Source organism: Micropterus salmoides, unplaced genomic scaffold (genome assembly GCF_014851395.1).
Source record: "Micropterus salmoides isolate LMB-PRFRI ecotype aquatic unplaced genomic scaffold, ASM1485139v1 Ms_hic_scaffold_4, whole genome shotgun sequence".
NCBI classification, from domain to species: Eukaryota; Metazoa; Chordata; class Actinopteri; order Centrarchiformes; family Centrarchidae; genus Micropterus; species Micropterus salmoides.
The window spans coordinates 10,651,331-10,666,454 of record NW_024043372.1 but is presented as its reverse complement, the minus strand read 5'-3'; the positions used below and the strand labels follow the sequence as shown (position 1 = coordinate 10,666,454).

At 38.1% G+C, this 15,124-nt stretch overlaps 1 protein-coding gene across 3 annotated transcripts; it reads right to left on the bottom strand.

The window, feature by feature from the left end:
• Positions 1-2,838: 2,838 nt before the first annotated feature.
• LOC119886054 (angiotensin II receptor-associated protein) lies at positions 2,839-11,584 on the bottom strand. 3 transcript variants are annotated; one of them, XM_038696535.1, is made up of 6 exons: positions 11,433-11,581; positions 10,361-10,395; positions 10,052-10,163; positions 8,437-8,644; positions 4,580-4,713; positions 2,839-4,003 (listed from the first exon to the last, which is right to left on the bottom strand). In XM_038696535.1, the coding sequence occupies exons 1-5, from the start codon at positions 11,457-11,459 to the stop codon at positions 4,589-4,591; spliced, it is 507 nt and encodes a 168-aa protein (XP_038552463.1). In that variant the 5' UTR covers positions 11,460-11,581; the 3' UTR covers positions 2,839-4,003; positions 4,580-4,588. The 3 variants fall into 3 exon arrangements, with proteins under 3 accessions (XP_038552463.1, XP_038552462.1, XP_038552464.1); XM_038696534.1 differs by having other exon boundaries at positions 2,839-4,713; XM_038696536.1 differs by lacking the exons at positions 2,839-4,003; positions 4,580-4,713 and adding an exon at positions 5,545-6,227 and having other exon boundaries at positions 11,433-11,584.
• Positions 11,585-15,124: the final 3,540 nt, after the last annotated feature.

The following is a 15,124-nucleotide window of genomic DNA, read 5'->3' as shown; positions in this document are numbered from 1 at the left end:
TAATTAACCCAGGAGTCATAGCCATTGGTTTTTCATTTGACCCCAGCAGCTCTGAGGGTCATATTTTTAGTCCCATCTTCTTGGCCTACTTCTGGAAGTGTGTCAGAAACAGGCTATTTGCATTTTTCTTTATATTTGTTTATTTAAAAGCATTTTAGTATGCAAAGATATTTTAGTCTGGGCTCAGTCCCGAAAGTCCAGTGTACTGAGCTCTTGTTTTCTGAGAATCAAGAAAGAAAACAGACGATTGGTGAAATGGGACTAAGAAAAATAGCAAAAATATAAAAGAAACAAAGAAAAATGAGAAAAAAGGTATATGTAAAATATAGCCTGTTGAATAAAAATGGTTATTTTTTTGTGTTGTTTCAATCGTTATTTACCTTTCTATTCATATGTGCAGTGGATTTTCTATTTTAAAATTATAATAGAGTAAACATTGTTATTTTTATTGTCATATACTTTATCAGGAATAAACAACACAGATACCTTTACCAAAATCTGCTGGCCAATTTGATTTAAGAAATATTGGTCACTTCAAGATGCTGTAAATAAGTCGTTTCTTATTGTGTTGGAAGTCTACAGGCCTGAAGCCTACAAATGCTTTCTTTGAAAACCTCTCTGGGGATTGTCACTAATGCAATAACAGAGCTGACAAATTGAGTTCCTTTTATTGCATCGACCAACAATGGCAGCGTGCTAGCTTGTCCTTGACACGGAATCACAGGTGTGAGCCTGAGGATGTGTCAAACCTGCATGCATGCAAGACTCAGGAGAGGCAGCCCAGCAGCTCCTTATTAATCAACAGCTTGTTGGGCTGCTGGCCATACCTCCCCCTACATCTTCACCTCCTCTTTTCTTCTCTCTCTCCTCCTTCACCCTCACCATCCTCATCATCACAGCCTCCCATTCTGGTCAGGAGCTCAGCAGAAATGAACCATTAACACAGGTTACTCATTAATTAACATCTCTCCCTGATGCTTTCACAAAAAGTAAAGAAAGAAAGCACAACAGGATTCAGTGGAAATTGGATTCCTTCATTTTATGGACAGCTATTGACTGACATACAGTATAACCAACATATTGTAGATGTTAATACATCAGTGCAAACTGGCTCTGTAGCCTCTGAATTATTTCTCTTTTTTTTGGTTGGGAATTCTGCTGCGTTAACTTTCAATGAAACTCATGAGAAAGTTAGTATATATCTTCATTCCTAAGAGTGACGTGTCAGCTGGATAATTCAGGACTTGGTCAACAATATTTATGTTGGTTTGTTTATCCAAACATGTTTTGGTGCTTCTATTGAGCACTAGTTTACAAAACATCTGATTAATACAGGTAAAGTAACTAGGTAATCCTAATGGTCCAAATAGTATTTTCATTTCCTAGTAGGTTTCCTGAATAACAATATGTAATCTGGTGCCAATTATAGGGAAGTAGTAATAGTAATTGAGAATGTTTTTCACATTTTTTTCCCATTGATTTCATGCTGAGCTGATCTGCTGTGTACTGTCAAAAAGACTATTCTAAGTTATGCAATAAATTATTTGGAATTAATTCATTTTAATTATTAAATAACATATTTAATAGAAGAGTACCATTTTAATATGGTCTCTATTTTTTTCCCATATTTAGCACCGCATTACGTAGTTCTTTCAGGAGACTTACTGGGAAGGTATTAGGAAATTGTTCTGAAATTATGAACCCTTACAATGAACCATAAAATTGAACTGCAAGGTTACTTAGTAAAAATAAGTTTTGGATGTAGGCTAGACAATTGACTAAGACTTACATTAATATGCACTTACTATAATGATAAAAGTACTTTATTTTTTATTTTTATTACTGCTGAGATAGATGTGTAACTTTTTATAAGGCCACTTTTTGCGGCAGCTCTGGTGTTTTGGCTCCAGATGGACGGACACCAAAATGTGGTGTTTACTGCTCATATTTAGAAAGTACAAATAATTGGGCTGTACTGTGAGGTGCTGAACATGCAGCTGTTGTGGTTTATGTAATGTTAGTATGTATTCATGTGTACAAGATTTCTTCTGTTGCTGCAGCAGTAATATAACTTCCATCCATGTTATATACAAACAAATTACTTCCCTCAAGGGCTCACGGCTCCACAGCCTACACACCTAAGGACAATAGACCATTCAAACCAACCAGAGTTACTCCCGCTTCACGATAATGAAAGCCATCAGGGACAGAAACCTTGACTACAAGTTCATATTCTGTGTGTACTACTTCAATACTTATACTGTAATTCACTCAAGAACACTTGTTTTCACCAGGGATATGGGTGAAATATGAAAATCAGGTGTTTTTACATCCCAGGTGCACACAGCATTATCACCATAATTAATCTTGTTGTATTTGCAATGCAAGAGGCAGCAGGCAGAAAATAAATCTTTCACCTTCATGTTTTTAGCATTTTTGTGTCATTTTAACTCAACGGCTGTTGTAGTGCATATTGTAGGCCTACTTAATGGTTGAATTACATTTTGACACATTTTGGCATTTATTGAAAAGACTGGATGTGGTATGGCTCTGGGAATATGCACAGTGAAGTGAAAAAAAAAGGGAAAAGCAGGAAGATATATGTGTGGTTTGGTTGGTTAAATATAAGCAGGGCAGTACAGAGATCTTGGAGAGGAGCTGGGGGAGAGTAAACAGAGGTGTGACAGAGAAGAAGAAGAAATGCATGAGAGAAGAATAGACAGAGAAAAATCTGACAGGGGTCTCAAAATTCAAGTTGCTGTGCATACAGATGCAAACACTATGTTAATCCTCTGTGTACAGAGTTTATCTGTGTTATAAAACTTCATTCAACTAATGTTCTACCTTGTTCTTCTTTATTTTAAGAAGAAATAATACAGACACTTGCCACATAAAATGTCCAATCAGAAACAACAACGAGCACTCTCATGTTGGAATACCAAAACAAAATATGACCAGTCATAAAAAGAACATTAGGAAAAACCTGGCCCAAATTTGAAGCTGCAGTATTTTCATTTTTTTCAAATTTTTTTTTTTTATAGATGCTTGTTGATTTTCTAAAATTTATTTTCTAACGTCATAAAAAGTGCAACAAACTGCAGTTGCAATACAAGTGGATCATGTGGTAATGCAGTGTTGTAGTAAGGGGTTCTTAGGCTCACTAGCGTACAGTTGGATTAACTGAGTTAAGGTATAATTACATGAGATATGCAAATAAGCAAATATACATTAATATGCACTTATTATTATTACTTATTATGATCTGTATGACTCAAGAGCCTCCGGTACTACAGCAGTGACAATTTCACAGTACCATTCCGTGACCGACATCCACATCTCCAGTCTGTCACATAGGTTATCATGATTTCAAAACAGGAACTCAAAGCTTGAAACACTTTCAAAAGAGAACTGACTGTAAAAACAAATCCAAATGATCCAACCGCTCAGTAAAATCAATCCTGCAGCCACAGTGTCCACCTTCCTAACTGCCATCAACATTATGTAATTTGCACACTAAAACTGAGAGTTGATGTTAAGGCAAATAGGCAAATTTAATGCTACAAATATTAAATGTAAACATTTCAAGGCTTAAAACTCTTCATTTAACTTTTGTGAATACAGTCCGTATACAGTAAAGACATATTCTAACAGATCAACAGCTATCACAGGCTGCACAGTATGTGGTCTGTAATTTACTGAAACAAGTTTACTTATGACAACTACATAAGAATAATACATTAAAATAGTTTTAAATAAGAAAATGTCGCTTTGCTTATGCACAGACTGATCATTACTTACTCATTACAAAAGTTTTTAAGTTTTAATCTATTTTTCATTGTTACAGCATTAGACGTGATAATACTCCTAATACAGTCTTTGCATAGATCAACATCAAGATAAAAGAACAGTGCCTGTCTGTGTGCTGCACTGTACTATGAAAGCCTGTATGTTAATTTGGTCATCATGTCTTCAACTCAGTCAAAGGGTTTTACAGCTCTTGTTCCTGAAAACGACACGACAATGAACATTCATTTCAGTTCTCTTGTTTTAAAAACTGTCCAGCGTTGCAGTGCCATAAAGCAAGGACTAGTTGGAAAATAATAATTAAATACTGCACACAAGGAGAACATAATAATCTACAGATCACAAAGAGAAACGGACAAGACTCTTAATGTCTATAAGTGCCACATTTATAAAATTGACCCACTTGGAAAAAGTAAACTGACAAAAATGCTGCAGACACAACAGTTCCATTCAACACCTCTCTACCAAAAATAGGAAACAACAGTAACACAGCATGGAAGTGGTGGAGCAGTGTTTCCTCTGTATTCTTATTATTGTGCCAGCTTAGCAAAATACGTTACCACCTTTGAAGAAAAAAATTAATAGGTTTAATTATGCCATATTCCACTATAAAACCCTAACAGAGCTAATGATTTATCTTAATAAAAAGTATTCAATATGTTGCAATCTGAAGCAGGATTACTGTACAAAACACAGGAACCGATGTGGAAACGATTGTAAAAATTGCACCTAAACACTATAAAAAGTCAGAGGAAAGCACTGCATTGTTCACCACCTGGTTCTCTCAGTATGTGCGGACTCCTGGTTTGCTGTCCTGGGCCTGGTTGAAGGGATTGGCTGGGCTGGAAGACTCATTCTCCTGGTCAATGGACTGGTAGGCATCTCTGTTCCGTGATACAGAGGGGAAACCTGCAGAGACAAGCCAAAACATCATCAACACACACAACCTCTGCAATACAATTGTAATATTCATAATCATATCTGCTTAGAAACACTGCAACTAATCAAGGATCTTGCAATATACATATTTAAACGCAAAGGTTCACACTCATTTCAGATTCATGACACAGTTGGGCTGATTTGTTATCCTGACTTGAGCATCTGGCCCCCTCTGGATAAATACTGGTTATACCGTTGGAAACTCAGGTCTTTGCCAACATACAGTAAAGCCCACATTTCCTCTGACGGACGCTGGATTGAGAAAACAGCAAATTACATAAAAAATAAAAAAAAAATCCTTGCTGAGTTCTGAAATTCCTCTCATTTCATCACTCTTTTTACATCCACTACTGTCTGATTATCTGCTTGTTCTGTTCTGTGACTAATGGGAGAGAATTTGGCCAGAGAAACAGACCACCATCAGTGTTTTGAGAATGAGTCCTTAAAAAGCCTTTCTCGAATGAGCAGAATTTTCTGATATAAGTAATCCAGTTTACATTGAAAACCTGACTTGGTGCATCATATCTAATGTAAACATGTTTTATAATGGATTACATGAAGGCACTGATACTCCATCTGAAAAGTCTGACAGGACTCCCTATGATGCTCAAAAACATACAGCCCTGACTCTGACATGGCCAGAATACCAATGATGTGTTTTGGGAAGTTCAAACACTCTTACCTCTGCATGGCCCAGAGTCCTATTACTGTGACAAACATGCACATATCAATGCTAATCAAACAAGCCATTTACTTTCTTTGCAGAGGGTTTGGATGAGTTTTACTAATACTGTACAACTGGGATGTTTATTATTTTATTTTATTTTAAAGCATAAAAATACATTAGTAATCCTAAAATAAATACTTCATCATCATGTTGCTCATCAACAACCTTACTCTTTTTCACATTTCACATTCAGGTCACAATCATTGTCTATTATAAGTCAACATTATGTTGATTTTAATTAGGATGATTTAAGAATGTGCACCATCATGCAGCTCTGCTTTAAATATATGCAAACAGAATACACAAACAGAAATTAGGTGTCTGGAGAGTAAAATAATGAATAATACATTGATGCAAACTTGTAGATTCATATAACCCCATATAATACAATAGATATCAATACAATGATACTTTACTGACAAATACAGCTATTCAGGAAGGTATGGGAGGGTAATGAGGACTGACGGAGGTGGGAAGAGACAGATGAAAGGATACATAAATAATTAAAAAGAGAAAGATGGACAACAGAACATAAACAAGCCAACAAGAGAGAAATACCAAGAAAATGAAATGTCCGTTTCTTTTTTGTCCTGCAGCCTGATTTGTAATCTTACTTCCTGTGTGCAAGAGGATGGAAGAGGATGATTGGAGAAGAGAAATGGTAAAAAGGAAGAAGCCTGGAATCAATATCGGCGGCCAATAAAGGCACTGTCAGCACTATCCGTAGTGCATCGACTGTCCACAGAGGTTTCCAAGTCTGAGAAGTCAAAGGTCAAGGCAGCGAGGAAGAGAAAAGACACAAGGCAAATAGTCAAATCATAACAGGAAACACAACAGACAACACGTAACCACAATCTAGCTGACAAGGGCGGATATTTCATGTCACTAATGGTGGGGACTCGGTCTCAATCCTACCTGCGTACGCATGGTGCGAGAGGAGAGGGAGAGCCACTGACTGAGATTGCTCTGAGCGACACGTATGGGAATACATTCACAATTACAATATAATTACAATAATACCTTTGTATATTTCTCACTTTCCCTCTGATGGTCTGAATAAATCACTAGATTTGCTGTTAGTCGCTTGAAGGTCTTATAAAAGGTAGACAGTGAACCAAACCACTGTGAAGTTAACATTACTATGGAAGGAAGTAAACTAGTTAGCTGGGCATGCCAAAATATTTCGTATACCAACTATGGCTCTTATTACATCTCCATACACACTGCTTCAGCATGTGGAGAAATCCAAAGCCTGACCGGCCTCAAAGTTCAGGGGAGTTGTTTAGCAAGTGTTTAATTTAAGGTGTGATCACTCAGTCCTACAGCCTTGTATTAAGCAATGTATAAATAAAACTAAATATACAAAACCAGAGTGATTTAAACCAGCATAAGAGGGCTGCCAATCAAAAATGAGGTATACCTGAATACCTGAATCAACAATTTACTCACATGCACCCGATTGCCTGGTTCCCAGAGTGCTTGGTGCAGCAGGGAACCAGGTTGATGGCAGCTTTGCAATCATGCAGCAATTAAAATACAAATTGTCTGAAATTAACATTAGCTACATTCATCAGTCACTATGCAGCCAATCACAGTCTAATAGATATACCTGCTGTGTGTATGTGGTGTTAAAGTAAAACCACAGAGACAGTCAAATCAGGTGAAGTATTTTTGTTACATTGTTGGTTACAATGTAGGAAACATTTCATTACTTTCCCCAATGTGCAGTGTAATAAATTACTATTTTAGCTAGTAAAAATTACAGTTTATATCACATTACACACCCAACTCTTTCTTTATGTTCATCCTTTTTTTATGTTCTATTTATGAAGGCAAACACTGAGCGAGTGTAAGAAAAGCTCACTACCCCTATATGGAACCATTCTCATTACTATCATCAAATTCCTACACTACAAATGATGAATAAAACCACTTTTGGTTAATGCATATAGATTAAGCCATGAGAAACATCCAGCAGGCATAACAACTCAGTGGGATTTCTGATGGAAAAGCTCTCAGCAGTGCAAGTCCTAAAATCAATGGCCACACACGATTAATCAAAGAACACACATTGAGTGGGCTATCTCCTGACCAGTCAATGAAGTGTACTTATTTGTTTGCCTACAAGGAGAAAGTTATATACTCAACAGCCAATAATATCACAAAATCTCTATTTCTGTGGATAAACATGCTGCTCTGGCACATCAATCCTGTGCTATTTTTCTATCATGGCAGACATTTTCCAGCCCGTATGGGATTAATATGGTCCTGCATGCAGTGTAAATTGGTGGCCAGAATGACATACAAATGTTGTAAACAACTTGTGAACTTGAGAAATAATTTCCTTGAGCGGTCGAACTGCAGCCCAGATATTTTGCTGCATTTGAAATGTCTTGTGACTGTAACTAATTCATTTGACTCTGGAATCATCTGCAAGTGGTTTAGCACAGAGTCATCCCTGTTGTGCTGCACTTGGCAGGCCTTTCATGACAAAATGCATAAAACAACATAGGGAGGATCTCAAAGCGCCCCTGGACACATGCATCACACTGTACCTCCAGCTTTGGTCACACTCAGGGCTGGTGGGGAGTAGGAAACCTCAGATATTATAGATTGTTTATCACTGGTTCTGAAAATTCACATTTCCCAGACTGTGCACTTACTTAATAATGAAACCTTGTTATTTTATGTGTCATCTGCTTCCCAAAAGGGAATCAAATTCACTTACTTGATTTTCTTATTGATTTATTTTCTATAAATATCCAGTATGCTGGAAGATATCATCAGCTTCTGCTGTAAGAATAAATTTTTTGAAATTCCTGTTCCTGCTTTATGAGAGCTAGAAATCTGTGCAGCACCCACTCTTCTTCATAATCAGCCTTGTGGTCACATATGATCACTTCCACGATTCAAGTCTACAAACTCAAACTCAGTCTAACATACTTGACTTATCTTATAGCACTTACCAAAGTTAACGTTATAATCTCCTCCACGTTCACGGTACATTTGGTAGACGAAGAAGCAGGACACAGGTTTAAGCAGCAGGCTGAGGATGGCCATTCCTGCGCTGAAGCGATACAAGTCCCTTCTGGTAGTTGTTAAATCAATTTGCGGGTAATAGATCCCAAAATGGATAATGTCGGTCAAAATTGTCACAACCATCCCGATCAGAAACTACAGAAAAAGAACAAAGAGAAAGGCATCTTAATGGACAGAGATGGTGTGTCAGTATGGAAAGTGCTTCCATGCTGTGAAGTGCCAACATATCTATGTAATTATGCCAAAGAAAGATGAGGAAAGATTCCTTGCAACAAAATAAAGTCATTCCAATTATGAGAAAAGAGCTTTCTGAGGGTAAATGTCTCTACTGCGTTTGTTATCTGGGACTGTCAAATACATATTTTGGGATGTCAAATAATTCACCAAAAGCAAGAAATGTGTGTTAAATATGTGAAAAAAGATACATTGAAATTACTTGGAGTTAATTAAATAAAAAACTAGGTTACATAATGAGCGCACAAGGAAGGAGCACCATCTCCCAAAACTAATGCAATTGAGGTAGGGGTTGATTTGACTTTGAATATGAGTATGCATCATGAACCACAAAGAAATATGTGCATTAATTCTTCTTTCAACTTTCTTTTTTCACTTTGGCCAGCTCAGTCTTTCCTGAGGGACCCTGGCTGTGAGCAACAGTGACACTGGACATTAGAGTATACAAGGTAAAAGGCTCAGAATCCATAGCTGTCAAAAGTGTCATTGAAAAAGGCACTGGACAGCTATTTTTTTTCTTACATTGCCTCATTGACTGATATGTCTAGTTCTTGACTATGTAAATAGGACTAATTTGCCAAGAATTGTAGGGAAATAACCCCCCACCTAATTAAAAAACATGGCTGATGGCTGAGCAACTGTGTCAAACCGCTCAGCTCCCTTCACACCCCCAGCCTTCAGGAAGAATTACAATTACAAGGCAGAAGCATAGTAAGGACTTCCCATACTTCCATGGTTCAGGGAGAAGGGAAAAAGTCTGAAGAGGTCAAGCAACACTTGGTGGTATACATTATTGTCATTCAGGCTCAGGACAACTTCTTTGGACAATCTAAAACTAAATGACAGGTTACTGCGCTCTCTAAAAACTCTTCTTATTGCCTATTCCAAAACACTTTTAGCTTTTGTGTAATTTGGCGCCACTGGTCAGCAGCTGCACTACTTGTTAGCATAGAAACATGAGTCGTGGTTCAGAGTTAGGATAAGGTGGCTAAGTTTTTAGGCTTAAAATATATATGTCTTTATTTTTGTGAAACTGTCTAATTTACACACAATACACAATTAAGACTGGCCTAACACTACCGCCCCTGGTGCTGTAAACTGATGACCATGAAAAGCCACAGCTACTGCACGCTGTGCTGAATTAAGGGAAGGCTATCTTTCTCAAAGGGACACTCACAGATTGTCCTAGATTCCACAGACAAATAGGTTAGCACGGATATGCATTGCTGTGCCTATAGATAGACTCCTGTATGTGTCACATGATATTAAGATTGCAGCGTGCGTGAAGGAATAAAGGCAAATACTCACCATAAGCACAGCATCAATCGAGTCCCTCTGTGCAATGGCCCAGACCCCAACGGCTAAAACGCTGAAGTTCCCCCAAGCAAAGGAGAGGGGCAGCCACACAACCATACATCCCCTACAGCAAACATACAATTCACACAAGACACAAGTCACATTTGAAGAATTATGTTTGATTATGCAAGTATGGGAATTGGGAGTTGAAGAGGTTCAAGATTTCGAGACAGTCTCTGTGTAGATATGCTTTTGTGTGTGTGCCAGAGGAGGAGAAAAATTCCTCAGGTATGTGGCAAAAAAAACTGTGCTCACACTCACCATGTTGTAAGCAGCCAGTGCACCAGTACTATGGCCTATGATGGAGAAAGAAAGATGAGTGTTAAAAGGAAATATAGGATTGTTAACTTAAAGTTAAACCATATTTATTCCTTTCCCTATGGACACACTTCAGTCTACAGCTGGAACGATTAGTCACTCTACAGAAAATGAAATGAAAACAATTTGGAAAATCGATCAATCACTTATGAACTAAAAACTCCAAACGTGTTATATCAGCAAATCTCTTTTTTGGAAGTTTGGTGGACAAAAAAGGACATTTGAAGGTGTCACCTTGAACTCCGGGAAACTGTCATGGACATATTTCACAATTTTCTAATTTATAGCCCAAACAATTAATTAATTAGAAAAAAAAAAGATTAATTAATACTGAAAATAATCATAAGATGCAGACCTGGGTGAATCTATGTATGTATGCTCACATGCGAAACAAAGCAAGAAACTACAGAACTGAACGTTAAACATGTGATCAATTTGCATCCGGCATGAAATGTGAAGCTGCATCAGGATGATTGATATCATGGCTCCACAAATTGCACAAATGCCTCAGTTCACTTATGTATGTTCCTCACAGAAAGGTCACTGCCATATCATTTCCTGCCAAAATTTTAAACACAACAAGTGGAGACATCAGAAATGACTGACTGATTGTTATTTGGTTCAACTTCTTATATCCAGTAGCAAAGCTGTATACATATAAATCTTGTTAACATCTCCTACAATGAACGGATTAATCACTATGTTTGTGTTTCTGTCATCCAATAATGTTATTTAGTCTGTCCATAAGCCTGTTGCTCATCACTGAAAACATAACTTTTAAGTCTATGATATGAAATGCAGTTAAACATATTTTTGGAGGCTATATCTGCTAAATAACTTAACACTGTGATCTGTGTCTGAGACAGGGTTGCCACATAGAGGAATTACCAATGAGAACTGAGCAACACAGTGGACATTAACACATGATTTAACACCAGTCTTTGTTAAACACTTTACAAAGGCAGGCTACCACACACAATTTCAACATGACAATCAAGTAAAACAGCAAACTCACCTTTAGATTTATGGCAGGGATTTCCATAACAGGCTGTTTGGTCAAAGCAGCTCTTGTACTTGTTGTGGGGGCTACATGAAAGAATACCAAGGTTTTGTCTTACACAAACTTCTCTCCCAAACTCCTCCTCCCTTCAGCTCAGCCTGCAAACATAAACCATGTGACAGCAGCCTGACTGTTTCCCATGTGACTCCCTCCCGCCTCACTCCTACCTGCCCCTCCTACTGCTCTGCACTGGGCCTCAGTCACCCAGGAAGGAAGAAACCACATGAGTGTTAACAAAGTGGTCACAGTTTTATTTTACCTTTTTCCAGCTTTCAGTTAGAGTGGTGTCCTTCCATAACTGACACACTTATATAAATATATATATATATTTATATAAGTGTGTCAGTTGAACCAAATAACATCACATGCAACACATCATGCAATGATTTCAAAAGGTCCTGTTGTGACTGATGGAGGTTTTTGTTTTTGATACAAGGACGAATGTTTTAAGATCAATTAGATTAGAATCAATTAGATCAGATTAAAGCAACATTATGTCAGATTTTGTGTGATTTGGCGCCCCTCCCCTTTCAGAATGTAATTCACCGCTGTCATAAATAAGGATAGCTGTACACGTGCATTTGTTATGATTACATTTCTTATAACAAAACTAGCAAGTCGATAACTTCACTAACGTAGCCAAACTTCAAGCAAGTGCGACAACACAAGACATAGCAATAGTACTTACTAGTCCAACAACAAGACGGCCAGCTCGGTGTCTGTCTCACTGCCTTTTATTTCCTTAAGCTCTCAACAACACGGCAGCCTCTTGCTTGGTCGATCTCTTTTTTTGTCAATGTCCTCTTCGACCTCTTCACCTATGCCTTTAGCCAACATTATGTTGATAGAGCAGTAGTTCTCAAACTTTTTCACATCAAGGACCCCTAAACTTGCTTTTGAATGTTTTAGTACAGAAATTTGATGAAACCCAAGACCCAAGTAGTCATACATTCTGTTATTGTGTTACTTATGGATGGAATTAGAAGAAAATAAATGATTCTCCTTTTTGCTGGGGACCCCGGGGATCCCCCTCAAGGACCCACTTTGAGAAGCAATGCCATAAAAGGCTGCTGAGCCCGATTACGTCGCCCATTCTCTATCACCTGTTATTTTGTAGTAGAAAAGTTACATAATGTTGCTCGGTCACTTGCCGTTACTATAAATCTTGAGTTAAAGAGGTAGTGCTCATTCTCAGGTTCAAAATCTCATTTAGGGGTACCACAACAGGTTTACATGGTTTAATTTTCAAAAAACACCATATTTTTGTCATACTGCACATTGCTGCAGCTCCTCTTTTCACTTGTGTGTTAAAGGCTTCGTTTTAGCTGTGGAGTGATACATCTTGTCTCTAAATGATCTTTGTTGGGAGCAGTTCCTAGTTAAGGACTACTAGCCAATCAGAAGCAGAGAAGGGTGGGTCAGTGCGAAGCTGGTAAACAGGGCTTCGGTTCAGCTGTATATCCCCTTACCAGCTTAGCAACATGGACAGTAGCAAGAGTTTCAGAGTGGTGAGTTATTAATCTGTAACAAAAGTATCTTTCATCCATAAAGTTATAAGCTAACTGAGCTCTGTCTCTACATCACAGTAACAACTTTAAATATATTGACTGCCTGGAGGGTAGCTAGTGTTTGGAAGAGAGAGGAGACTGTGAGCTGCAGCTCAGTGTTTTTCCACCTGTGTTTTTGAGGGCGTATCAGAGTAGCCGCTTGGCAAGCGTTATATGACATTTTGCTTTCATCCCTGTGACATCACAGTAGCCCTTGTGTTATTTCCAATGTCAAGATAAAAGTTGCACACACATACTTCTCATTCTACTTTCTCCTTTTGAAATATTGTCACTTCAAGGTTCTGTGACTGGCATCTGCCCTTCTCCCTACTGCTTGTCTGAAATGACGCCAGTCTCGGGATTTAAGCTCATTTAACCCTTGAACTCAAAGTAAGTCACTGTGGACGAGAGTGGATAAGTCTTAATGCTAAATGTCTGACTCAGTCTTTCGTGCTTCTGTCTACTTATACCTTAAAGGAGATGATCCATTGTATGCCTCAAGCATGGCAGATGGCCCCTGCACTCCCATATCCAGTGTGAACCCTGACCTCCTGCTGACCTCTGACCCCTGTGATAGAACATGACTCAAGATTTTTCCATCTCATTTAAGGATTTCTGCTTTCAAACATTTCAGAGCCAAATGTAGCAGTCCTAATACTCTGCTAAATGTGTTTGTATGTAGATGTGGGTCAAAATGAGATTGCAGAGTGATAAATGTAGGACACATTATTTCATTTGAGCTGTAAGGCCTTTAACCATCAGAGGAACTGATGTAGTTACAAATAAATGATCCCTTTTACATCCTAACCTGCTGTGACAGACTCGACAAGTGAATGGCAGTGTGCAGAGTGCATATAGTGATGCTATAGCATTTCTGTGTGTGTTTAATTATTTTTCATGATTTATGGTCTGTTTCATTGTCTCTGAAGCTGTTTAGAGAGACTTCACATTTACCCTTAATTTTACTCATTTCACAAAAATTTTACTCATGTAAATTGTGCTCACTGTTGTACCCATGTCCTTTTGAGAGTCCCCTGATGTTGAAAAGTTGGGTTAAAATAGCAACATTTGGTAATTACTTCAAGGAAGCCTAGGTAAGTGCCTTTGTGGTGTTGGTGACGCGAAGCTGCAGCTCTGCCGGGATGTGGCTGTGTGTAATCTATCACTTCGCTGGCTGCTGGCCAGGCCGTTCCACCAGAGCACCCTGTCAGAGGTAACTATTAAAAATACATCACTACTGCTTTTATTCTGTGGCCGTAAATCAGGATGGCACAATCACAGACCGACTGAGCTGGTGGTTAGGAAAGAAAAATGAGTCTTACTTTCTTCATCAAATCAAATATTGATACAGATAGATTTTCAGAAGCCTTCTGTGTTTGGAACAGAGACGTGCTGAATGTTATTGGTTGCACTTGCTTTAATGTGTCCTAAGCTTTGCATAAATGGTTCTGACACCACTCAGGTTAGTAGGGAGATAATGAGCTTCAAAGATTGCAGCATTCATTTTATCACTTGGAGATAGATGGCACCTTTGTATTGACTCAACAGTCCTCATTTTCAAGAAAAATATGTGTTTGGAAGATGTGACAAAATCTGTTTTAACGAGAAAATGGCATGTGGATCCTCATAAAACAAATGTCATGATTTTTATTCTTCTGAAGCATCCCTAAGAAGAATTTCTCTCTTTCTCAAAACTTTAACCACATTCTTGGAAAATGAAGGAAGGAAACAAGACATTAAACTTCTCTCTTTCTTCAAAACAGCCATTTACTCCAGTGCTGTGGTGTTTATCCGTTGTTAGCAGGTCCACCAAAGTTTTTTCCTCACTAAACTCCTCAGATGTTTAATTTAAATAATTGTTTGAAGCTAAAATCTGTCAAATTATCCATCCCATGTGGAGGTGATGGTTCAGTGGTGTAAAAGACCTCGGTTAGATTCCCACTGCAACATCAATCCACCTGAGCAAGGCAGTGAACTCCTAGTTGCTCCAGAGGTGTGCGACCTCTAACACAATACATAGCAATTGTAACTCACTTTGAATGAAAGTGTCAGCTAAACGAGTAAATGTAAATATTTCACAATAAAAGCAAAATAGAGAAA